General features: G+C 46.9%; 1 protein-coding gene across 2 annotated transcripts in view; it reads left to right on the forward strand.

The window, feature by feature from the left end:
* The first annotated feature begins 2,457 nt into the window (after positions 1-2,457).
* Positions 2,458-12,474, forward strand: part of TPP2 (tripeptidyl peptidase 2) — a 70,659-nt gene continuing 60,642 nt past the window's right edge. For both annotated transcript variants that reach the window (XM_054012879.1, XM_054012889.1), the window contains exon 1: positions 2,458-2,748. In XM_054012879.1, the coding sequence (XP_053868854.1) occupies positions 2,473-2,748 (276 nt within the window). In that variant the 5' untranslated portion in view covers positions 2,458-2,472. The remainder of the gene's footprint in view (positions 2,749-12,474) is intronic.

The following is a 12,474-nucleotide window of genomic DNA, read 5'->3' on the forward strand; positions in this document are numbered from 1 at the left end:
CAGGATGGGGCTCTTGGCTAGGGCCGAGGGGTTCAGAGTGTGGGAAGGGTTCAGGGCTGGGGCAGGGGGTTGAGGTGCAGGAGGTGATGCGGGCTCTCAGCTGGGCAGTGGGGCTGAGGAGTTCGGAGAGTGGGAGGGGCCTCTGGGCTGGGACAGGGGGTTGGGGTGTGGGAGGGGGTGAGGGGTGCAGGCTCTGGCCGGGTGGCACTTACCTTGGGCGGCTCCTGGAAGCAACCGGCATGTCCGGCTCCTAGGCAGAGGGGCCAGGTGGCTCCACGTGCTGCCCCTGCCTGCAGGCACTACCCCTGCAGCTCCATTGGCTGCATTCCTGGCCAATGTGAGCTGCTGAGTTGGCACTTGGGGTGGGAGCAGCACGGGTACGCTCCCTGGACGCCCATGCGCCTAGGATCCAGACATACTGGCCACTTCCGGGACCCACGCGGAGCCAGGACAGGTAGGGAGCCTGCCTTAGCCCCGCTGCACTGCTGACCAGACTTTCAGAGGCCTATTAAAATCCCCTGGATTGCTTTCAATAGCCGCCAGGAGATTGAGGCCGATTCCGGGAGACTCCCGGATAATCTAGGAGGATTGGCAACCTATTCCACCCCTTGGTGCCGTTTCCTTGGGCTTCCTCCTACCCAGCCACTCTCAGGCTTTCTTCCCCACAACTTCACTAGGTGGATTCTTCTTTCAGGGCTAGCACCTCAGAGCTTACTTTCACCTCAGGCTTCCTCCTCACCCCCGCTCTGTTCCCAAAGAGTAACTACACACACTGTCCTTCCAGTACCCTTCTGCTGGGGGGCTTCCTGATCACTTAGGCTCAGTTCTCCATCTAGGTGCAGCCAAGTAACATAATTGGCTGCTAAGATCCACATTAACCCACTCAGAGTCCATGTGGGTTACAACCCCCCCTTCCATCAAAGTGTTCAATGTTAGGCGCTTCAGAGGGAACAAACAGAACAGGCAATCATCGAGTGATCCATCCCGTCGTCCAATCCCAACTTCTGGCAGTCAGAGGCTAGAGACACCCAAAACATGGGGTTGCATATCTGACCATCTTGGCTAATAGCCATTGATGGACCTATCCTCCATGAATTTACCTAATTCATTTTTTAACCCTGTTATAGTTTTGACCTTCACAACATCCCCTAACAAAAGTTTCACAGCTTTACGCTGTGTTGTGTAAAGAAGTACTTCCTTATGTTGGTTTTAAATGTGCTGCCTATTAATTTCACTGGGTGACCCCTTGTTCTTGTGTTATGTGAAGAAGTAAATAACACTTCCTTATTCACTTTCTCCACAACATTCAGGATTGTATAGAACTCTATCATATCCCCCCTTAGTCATCTCTTTTCCAAGCTGAAAAATTCCAGTCTTTTAATCTCTCCTCATGTGGAAGCTGTTCCAAACCCTTAATCATATTTGTTCCCCTTCTCTGTACCTTTTCCAATCCTAATATATATATATATATATATATATATATATATATACACACACACGAGAGATGCATCCAGTTTTCAAGGTGTGGGCGTACTATGGATTTATACAGTGGCATTGTGATATTTTCTCTTATTATCTATCCCTTTCTTAATAGTTCCTAACAGGCTGCTAAGGTTTTTGCTGCCATTGCACACTGATCAGATGTTTTCAGAGAACTATCCATGATTACCCCGAGATCTCTTTCTTGAGTGGTCACGGCTACTATAGACCCCATCGTTACGTATATATAGTTGCGATTATGTTTTCCAGTGTGACTTACTTTGCATTTATCAACACTGAATTTCATCTGCCACTTTGTTGCTTTGGACTTAACTACCTGTGTGTGGGGTTGTGTACTGTGCATGGAGAGCAGCACCGAGGCCTGCTGCCACTGGTTACAAGGCACACAAGGCAAGGGGCCCGGTACCAGCTGTGCTCTGCACGCCCCATTTCGAAACATGTCCCTGGCGGTGGCTCCAGCGGGCACTGTTTTGTCAGGATTGTGCAGGGTGTAGCGGGCGCATCTTTGCTCAGCACCCGCGCTTCTGGGAGCCAGGCTAGGCTGCGCTGGCCCCTCGCCCCCTTCCCCAGCTCTGTGACTGCACCAGGCTCGCTGGGGCTGTAACGATGACATCGCAGCCTGAGGGGCCCGGAACCAGGCCCGTGGAGCCTCCTCCCGGCGGAGCCATTAAAGGGGCCGCACGGTGGGGGGGGGGGAGGGGGGGGAACTGTGATAATGACCAGCGGGGCAGCGACCGGGGGGATAGAGACGGAAATAGGTTCCTGTTTCTTTAAGACTGGCCGATTCGGCGCAGGTTTCCTTACGGAACCAAGTGGGATGCGAGTTCCGGCACGTGAAGGTCCGTGTCCTGTTGTCTTATTGGATGGTTAGACGCATTCGCCCCCCCCCAGCTCCGGCGCGCGCGTAAGTGCGTTTCGCCGTCCTATTGGCTGGTATAGCCTATGCGCCGTGGCGCTCTAGAAGGCGCGGGCATGCAGCCCGACGATTGGCTGGGTGGACGCATGCGCCTTCCCGCCCTTCACTTGGTGCGTCCCAGGCGCCGTTGCCGGGAGTTGGTCAGTCCCGTCGCTCTGTCCCTTGGCATCATGGCGGCCGCCGCGGAGGAGCCGTTCCCCTTCCACGGGCTCTTGCCCAAGAAAGAGACGGGCGCCGCCTCCTTCCTCGGCCGCTACCCGGAGTACGACGGGCGCGGGGTGCTGCTGGCCGTGCTGGACACCGGCGTGGATCCCGGCGCGCCCGGCATGCAGGTACCCGGGGCGGCGCCGGGTCACCGCCCGCGGGGATTGGGGGGAAGTGGGGGCTCCTGGGCCTTGTCCGGGGCAGCAGCGAGCGGTGCCCCCCCCTCGTCCGGGGGGGGGGGCAGTCTCCTGATCGTCTCGCAGCGTGCGGGCGCTGCGCCCATCGGCCGGGGCCCACCCAGGATGGTCGGGCTGAGCGGCTCCCGGGCAGGGCGTTGTAAACCGTGGGGCGCCGGGCGGAGGAGGAAGGGGCAGGAAGTTGGGGAAGCGGCAGGGCGAGGGCGTGACGCGGCGCAGGCACTTGCCGGACTCCGGGGTTGGTGGCTCCTGTAGGCTGGAGGGGCCGGGGTGAGACACTCAGAGGGAAAACGGCTGAAGGGGGCCGGTGCCTCACTGACACCAGAGCTGGGGGAAAGGGAGTTGTTGAATTTATGCGGCAAACGTGTGCCCTATCCCCCGAGAGAGCCAGGTTTGAGCCCTTGGCGATGCTTGCTGTGGTTTTGCTGAGGTTCTATATGGGAGCTCAGGAGAGCTGCTTATCCTGGAGTTTTATAGTGCACCGCACACTGAGGCGTCCAGCATGGCCAGCAGCATCCCGTGCTGTCCGCTTATCGCCAAGCCAAGTGGGCTGGCAAAGCAAAGTCCCTATTGCTCTTCATGGAAACCTCTGCTGTTCCTCCTTCTGTGGTTCATCTGTTATAAGACCAGAAGGGGGACCATTGTGATTATCTAGTCAGACTTCCTGTGTAACACAAAACATAGGGCTATCCTGAATTATTTCCTTTTTGACCTATATATCTTTTAGGCAAAACATGGTTATGGGAACTGTGATTAGGGCAAGACTTCTTGTGAGGCAGGATGGGAGACTTGTTGTTGTTGTAAATGTTATTGTCTGTGGTAGAAAAGTATTGAAAGACCCTACAGTGTTTCTTAAAAATGATCAGATTTTGATTAGTCTAATCTTCTCTGGACATCTGTTCCAGAGCTGTTCCCTTCAACTGAGAATGCCTTATAAGTGTCTCTAATGAGCTTCATTTTGGGCTCTGAGACCTGGGCTATGTTCCTCATTTTGCCATGGACTTCTGGTGTGACCTTGGACAAGTCACCTAATCTCTCTAACTCAGGTTCTTCTGCAATAAAATCCAGCTAATACTTACGTACTTCATAGTATTGTGTGATTTTTATTCTTGTGGTTGTTGTAGTCATACATGTTCAGCTAAGCGTAGTTAGATTTTGTACAAACAAAAATAACTGCAAAAGTCTATAATCTAAGAAGAAATATACTGAGGAGAGAGGCATGGAGTTTATACATTGAGCTGTATAAGATTCTGAATTCAGTTTAAAACTTCAGGCAACCTTAATTCTGGCACTTTCTAACTTTCCTGCTTTGACTTTTCAACCTTTAACTTTTTCAATATGGCTTCTTTTGTATGTAATTTGTTTATAATTTTCATATAACAAAGGCCCATTAAGTATGTCCAGCTGCCTTTGAGCATCTTTGCTCTTGTAGGTATCACAGAAGTGGACTTTAAGGAGGGATTTCGAGAGGGTTGTGGCCTGGTGAAAAAGTTATATGCAGAAGGGATAGTGTGGAAGAAGGTGCTGTGTGAGCAGTGGCAGAGCAGAATGGAATGGAGGATAACATGGAAAGAGACATGACTCTAAACTGGGAGATGAAGAGCTCTGAAGGGCCCTTAAGGTGAGAATGTGGAGCTTGAACTTTGCCTTTCCCATCCCACCTCATAGTGGTGGAATTCAGAGGGATTAAATGGCCCGAATGATGGTCAAGGAAGATGCTCTTAGAGGCTCAGAATTTGAATTAACTGAGGCTAAGTGGCTGTCAGGTAGGAAGAGGTTGGAGTAGCCCAGGCAAATCTCATGACATGGAGATTGGTGCTTTTCGTGATGACAAAGGGTTTCGGAGAAAGGATAAGATTGTTTTACCCATGTATTAATTTGATGGTGTTCTGTCAAGGAGGAGATGCTATGGAGACAGTCCCAATCCTACATCTCAGCCTGAGAGCTGGGTCAGGATTGGAAAGATAGATTTGAATTATCCACATAAACATGGTAGCTGAAGCCATGTGAGCAGATATGATCACTGAAGAGGTGTAAAATAAGACAAGGAGGGGACCAAAGATGTAAGACTTTGGAAACTCAGTGGAAAGTGTGGGCAAAGAAAAGGATACCACCACAAGACATTGAAAGAATGACCAGAGAGGGTGGAGCAATAGAAAGTCCAGGGATGACAAGATAAGTGTTAAAAGCAGTGAGAAGTCAAGGTTGAGCAGAGTCTCTGAGATTTGGCATGAAGTCATTAGACACTTGTGAGAGGTGATAGGCAGCATTATGCCAGCTAACTGAAAACTGCACAGCTGTTTGAATAAAGACAAGCCTTCTGATATCCACATTCCTCCCACTCCTATTTACCCAAAATGAGACCACTAAATTTTTCACTAGTTGATCTGACAATATCATTCTCGCCTCCACTTTTAATTCTCTATTGGCTCCCCTTCGTCATTGCACCGAGTTCAAACTTCTTGTCTTTTCCTTGAGAGCGCTATGTAGCACTGCTTACCTCCCTGACCTTGTCTCATCATGATGCCTCCCACTCTTGCTGCTGATGCTAGTTTTGATGTCCTGTTAGTCTGATGCTCCCACGACAATCTGTCTCCCCCCCCCCCCCCCCACCACACACACACACCCCAAATACACACACACTCCACCCCATGTATGGAATGCATTACCTGTTCTTATCCACCAAGTCACTACCCTCATTCAGATTCCTCATTAGTACACACTTCTGCCATGATTTTTCATGTGCTCAATAATAAAAAACAAAACACTTAATTGAGACCTCCAGATGTACTGATGCTTAAATTGGGTAACTCCATAAACTTGTTCCCCACCCCATTCTCTTCGTATTGTTTGTTACCTTTGCTTGTCTTGTCATGTTTCAAGTTAGATGAAAAGACATAGTCTCTGCTCCAAAGAGCTTACAATTTGTTTTGTAAAGTGACCTGAACACTTTCAGATGCTGTAAAATAACCAAGGGTTTAATTGTCACAACATAAATGTATTGCTTTTTCTAGAGTAATTATATTTGGCAAGAGCAATCAGTTTGTACTTGCTTACTGTGTAATAAAATGCCTGATGGATTGACAAGAACCTAGCCAGCCAAGGTTTTCTTTTTTTTTTTTTTTTAACATGTAATCCCCCCTATAACACCACCCCACTCATTCGTAGATTCTCAATACAGTCGGATTCTCACAGTTGATGCTAATGCACTTCTGCTCCCATTTCCTGCAGGACCTTCCCGAAGGGGGAGCAATTTGAATAATTGATCTGGATCTGTAGCCCTCATTTAAACCAGTTAAATTGGTTGAGTTAAAAATAATTGATTTAAAATTCTTTTACCAAGCCTCAACCTAATTTGAAGATTTGTGCTGTTGCAATTTTAGATTTAAATATAAAATGAACAACACTATAAATGTTTTTTATAAACTCTTCAATGCCACCACTGATAGGTTATTTTATTTGAATTTTATCAAACTGCTGTAGGCAAAGCACAAAATATCAAATAATAAAATTCTATTTTTGTTTTCTCTTATAAATCCAAAATGGCATAGAAATCTTTGTCGTCATGCAACAAAATTATTTCTCTTATAATGATGCTGGTCTGTAAATTTGGGGAACTTCCTTTTACACACATGAATTCCCAAACATTATCACCTCAATATAAATTTCATAATGTAGTATTTAAAATATAATTGCAATCAATTTAAAAAAGTCAGTTACCACTGATCTTATAATTCAGACTCGCTGAGATTGCTTTCAGAATTAAAATCCTTCATTTAAAACCTAGTTCTGAAGCCCCAGGTGTTGCCTTGTAGTTTCTAACCTTTATTTGTCCTGGTGCATTCAAAGAAAATGCTCAGTTGATTCCAGCAGAAGAAGGTGTAGTAGTTTAATACTTGAGATGTTACTTGAGCATGAAAGTAGCATGAATCCTCTAGCTGGGTCATGGGCAGAGGGGCTTGAACCCAGGACCTCTAGATTTGAAACTCTGAGTCTTTGTTGCCTGAGCTGAAAGACCCAGATCTATCAGCTCAAAAATTCTACTTTCTCATGTTCCTCAACTAGAAGTCAGAGCGCCACACTGTAAGTGTGGGTTACACATTCCTCCTGGCAGGTGAAGCTCTCCCTAAGTGCCACAAGACCATTGCTACTCAAATTCCTGTACTGGCCATCTGTTGCAACGTAACTCCCTTTTGTGGAGGAAATAAGCATGGCTTATATTCTCATCCCTGTTTTCTTGCAGAATGCTCTTTTGCAATTCCATCCCTGAATAGCCTTTATGTTTTTAGTATTCACTGGAAAACTTCACTTGGCTTCCAGTTGATTTGCTATAGGTGGAAATCTATTTCCAGCATACCTATTCAAGAGCAACTGTTGGTTCTTCTATTGTAAGTGTAAACTTGTACCTATAGGTATCATTCACAAATGCTAGAAAATGGTGCTGTTAAAGCCTACTCATAACTCTCTTGGAACACATTTTTGCCATTATTTAATTGAGGTTCAGTAAACATTTTTATAATCTTCCGCACTTCAGCAGTTGAACATGAATTCCTCTGTACAGAATCAATGTGATTGCTATTAGCTTCAGTATTTGGAGAAATTCCTCAGCACACCGCTTCAAAACGTGTTATCTTCTGACCGAGAAGAGCCAATATCCTGTCTATTCTCTTCATAGATTTTCATTAACTTGGGACACTCTGAAACATAATTTTTTATGCAATTGGCATAAATATTCAACCGTACTCTTTCGAGGAATGATAAACACATGGCCATCTTCCTGTTTGTTTGGCAGCTTCAAAGGGACTGTGAATTAAAGTCCCAGACCCAGATCCATCAACTGGATTCATAGTGGGGAACCCTGTGCCCATTTGGACTACTATTGAAGTCAAAGGGTATCCACCACAAGCTTCACATTGCAGGATTGCGGGTATAGATATTGTATTCTTGCCTTTAAATTTTTAGGGATCAACTTTAGAATGTGTGTGGAACAGCCATATGTGACTACATTATTTTTCTTGCTAAGCCTCCCAATCTTACCCATATTAGTTGCATTGTCTGTAGTAGAATGGTGGGTTGCTTTCTTACCATTCTTCACATTGTGAAGTGCCATAGTATCAGAAGGAAGAGTAACATGGACTGATGTTTTCCTGTGTGTTTCATATAATGTGAGGGCATCTGCACACAAGTGACTTTACACTTATCTTTCTTTTTCTGCCTCCTACACCATAGATTGCCAGCTCTTACTCTGAGATTTTTCCAGGGTATACTATCCTGGCAATGTCACAGCTGCCATAGAACATGGCTGGCATATAGATTGAACCTGTAAAGGTCAGTTTAAGCAAAGGTGTGGTTTTAATGCAATGTCCAGTTTTGCTAAACTATTCCCCTTCCCCCCATTCTTATAACTTTGGGCAAAAAGACAAACTCGCTAAACTCAGTAGTAGAAAGCACTGTTTATCATGTGACCATCATACTTTGTAGATCAATTCCAGCTGGATTCTGTAGCAGCTGTGACATCTTTCTTTCATTTCAGGCTTGCCCCTTCTCTTGAAGTCTTCTACTATCTCCTTATTTTCCTTACTTTCTCCTTAACAGCAGGCTACGCAAGAACTCTCTTTATTGAGGAGGGCTGGTTGTGGTGACCTAAGTCCAATGAAACTGTTTTTTCATTTAAGCTTGAGATGAATTCTAAGTTAAGATACTCTTCCCAACCAGTGAATCGTCCCACCCACCTGAAAAAATACCCTCCTTCCTTAGTATTTGTATAGCAATACAGGTGTTAGCACTTCATGAAAGAGTCGTTGTTCCAAAGAACTTAGTTTAAGATAACAGAAGACAGCATGGTGGTACTCCCAATTTCTTCTGGAATCAGTGGAAGAAACCAAGCTTGGTATTGAACTGTGTGTTGTCACTAAGCAACCAGTCTAACCCACTTCCTCACTGCTTTGTTTCTGCTCCCTCTTTCTCCTTCCTGTCCTTTCTCCGTATATGTTTTCCAGGATCACGCCTATGTAGACACTGCACTGCATTACTTACATTGTCTTTCGTAGCCTTCAAGAGGTGTCCTGCAATGCCCCACCTTGACCGCTCTGGTCACCATTTTGAGCTCCGCTGCCCAGTGACCAGGTACGCAGGTATACGTCCCTCTCCTCTAAATCCTGTAAACTTTTCAAATTCCATTTCCTGTCTGCTCAGCATGGAGAGCTCACCTAGTGGCTGCCCAGGTGATTGTGCCAGGTACATGCTACAGATGCGCTCCTTCCTGGAGTATGCAAGAGGTGGTGGATCTCCAGGGTCTGTGGAGAGAAGAGGGTGTGCAGGAACAGCTCCGATTGAGCCGTATAAATGTCGATATCTACAAGCAGCTCGCTTGGGGCATGAAAGAGACGCTGTGTGAAAGCCAAGGAGCTGCAGCAGGCATACCAGAAGGCAAGGCGGGCTAACAGTTGCTCTAGTTCAGAGCTGTAGACGTGCCGTTTTTATGAAGAGCTGCATGCCATCCTCTGCAGAGACCCCACCACTACCCCCAAAAGTCCCATGGATACTTTGGGAGAGCAGGAGTCACAGGCTTCCACTATGAAGTGACGAAGAGGAAGAGGAGTATGGGGAACAGGCGATGGGGGGGATCCAGTGGCACAGCAAGCCAGGACCTGTTTTTGATTCCTGGACAGTCGAGCCAGTACCTACAGTCCAGCATGGGTGAGCCTCATGCACGGGGAAGGAATCTCTGGTAAATATGGAGTTTGCATTGATATTGCAGGGACACATCTATTCATTTACTCTTTTTTACTTATGCTAGAGGAGGTAGTGAAACAACCAATAGAGGTAGAGTTGCTATCTGCTTCTCATTCCCCTATACAGTTAGGCAGAGGCGGCACTGCAGTTCAGGGATGCACCAGGATGTCCCGTGAATCCTCCATAGAGATCTCGAGGAAACTTTCCTGAAGGTAGTTTGCAGTGCTCTGCCAAAAGTTTCTGGTGAGGGCTGCCTTACTACTTCTGCCGCTGTTGGACACTTTCCCATGCCACTCAGCAATTACTTCAGCAAGCACCATTGCAGCATACAGGCTAGCAGCATACAGACCCAGTGTGCAGCTGGATGCCTGCAGGAGCTATTTCCTTTCAGCTTCCATTACTATCAGGAGTGAAATATCAGGTAAAATCATCACCACCTCTGGAAAACGGTGCCCACATTCAGTTCAGTTGTCCTATATGCGTATACTCATGCCCGTGAGCTATCCCCTTCTTACTGTCCCAACTCTCCCCCAGACCCTATTCACCATGGCTGAGACTGCCGCCGTGCTCTGTGAATCTCAAGGACAAGTGAGAATGTGGTTTTTGCAACTTGTGTGGTTCAAGGGGAGTGAGTTCAGTATACCAAGTTTCCATGTATCTTGTGAATACACTCAAAATGCAGAGAGGTAGTATTGTATCTTTTGCAGATGGAAATGTGGCCTCGAGGGTCTCTCCGTCCACACCAATGGAGCGGCTCAGCCACTTAAGGAGGAGAAGGAAGATGATGTTGGATGACCTGTTCCAAGAGGTCCTGCAAGCCTCTCTGGTTCTTCAGATACCTAGCACTAGTCTTGGAGGATCACCCTGATGGACAGAATGGATGAAGATAGAGTGGAGAGAAGAAGAGCACAGGAAAAGGAGAGAGATGTGCTGCAGGAGATGCTAGCACTTCTCAAGTGGCAAACAGACATGCTGGAGACTCTTGTTGATCTTCAAGTTCAGCAGACCCATGCTTGCCTCCGTCTGCAGCCCATAGAAAACTGCATTCTGGGACCTCCGTACACCCCCATTCCACTTGGCAACAAGGGCCGCTGCACTACCCCCTACCACTCCACGCAGGAGGAGAGAACAGGCAGCCACACGTACGCTGACCTGAGAGACACGGTTGGTGTATGTGTTGAGAAATGGAAATGACTGTTCTTTTCCCCATATTTATAAAGTTTCATTCAGTTATAAATATGCGTTAAAATAGGTTTGGAATAAAAGCCTATTTATGGAAACTTAATTCATCTTTATTCTCAATATATGCTAGCTGGGGCTGACATCATTCACAGATAATAGCAATCGGTGCATTTGCAATGTTATATATACACACACAGCACTCATTACAGGCTTCATACTAGGATGCAAAAAAACAATGCCAGGCAGAGCACACTACCTCAACATACGTTAGTGTGACTCACTATTAAAATGGTCTTTCAGAGCTTCCCTGAGCCATTTAGCTCCCCATTGAGCTCTTATAGTCCTCGTATGTGGTTGCTCAAAATCAGCAGAGAGCCATTCTGCCTCCACCGAGGTGGAAAACTCCCTCCCTCCCCCTTTGTTTCACAGATATTATAAAGCACACAGCAGGCAGCTATAATCATTGGGATTTTTTTTTTTAAACTGAGGTCTAATCTCATGAGTAGGCAGCGCCAGTGTCCTTTCAAACGGCCAAAGGCGCATTCAGTTGTCATTCTGCATTTGCTGAACTTGTAGCTGAAACGCTTCTTGCTGCTGTCGAGGTGGCTGGTGTACGGATTTATGAGTCCTGCAAGTAAGGGGCAGACTGGGTCTCCCAAGATCACTGCATTTCAACATCCCCAATGGCAATCCTCTGCTCTGGAAAGAGAGTCACTGCTTGCAGCTTTCTGAACAGGTCTGTGTTCTTAAAGATGCATGCATCATGCACCTTCCCTGACCAACCCATGTTGATGTTGGTAAAATGTCTCCGGTGATCCATCAGCACTTGCAATACCATAGAAAAGCACCCCTTTCGGTTGAAGCACTTTGTGGCAGGGTGGTCCAGTGGCCAAAATAGAGAGATGTATGCCATCAGTTCAGAACCTCCATTGTTGCAAAACCATCCACTGTGTCCTGCACACTGCGCAGAGTCACAGTAGCAGGATGTGATTCATGGCCCTGAGCATTGCATTACAGCAACCTCATGGTGGATTTCCCAACTCCAAACTGATTCCTGGCTGATTAGTAGCAATCTGGTATTACAAGCTTCCACATAGCGATTGCCGCTCATTTCTGCACTATCTGTGCAGATCTTATTTTGATGTTGTTGCGCTGGATGGCCGTGGCGAGCTCCACGCACACATCCAGGAATATGGCTTTGTGCATCCAAATGTTCTGCAGCCATTGCCAGTCATCCCATACCCGTATAATGATGCGATCCCACCAATCAATGCTTGTTTCTTGGGCCCAGAATTGGCACTCCACGGTCTGCAGCTGCTCCATGAATGCCACCAACAACTTTGAATTGTTTCTTTCTGTGTCTCACAGCAATCTAGCCTCCAAGGAATCATCATGTTCCCTGTGCCTCCTCTTGTGGCTCTGCAAATACTGCAGGATCAGGCCCTCTGTGCTCACAATGCTCACTGCAATAGGACAGAGCTGTGCAGTATCCACACTTCTCACACAGATGGTAGATGCATGGGTTTGCAGGGCTTTTGAAAAGAGGCGTTATGGGATGTCGATAAAATTATGGGATGGAGAAAACTATATCATGGGACACAGAAATCATGTTCCCAGTCACCTCTGTGTGACTCGTTTGCTCACATGAGGTGGTGCAAGCCCTTCACAAAACACCCTGTGCTAGATGGTGGCAAGTTGGACAGGAGGATCGCTACCTATGGTGCACTGCTCTTTGCGTCG

This window comes from Malaclemys terrapin, chromosome 1 (assembly GCF_027887155.1).
Source record: "Malaclemys terrapin pileata isolate rMalTer1 chromosome 1, rMalTer1.hap1, whole genome shotgun sequence".
Taxonomy (NCBI): domain Eukaryota; kingdom Metazoa; phylum Chordata; order Testudines; family Emydidae; genus Malaclemys; species Malaclemys terrapin.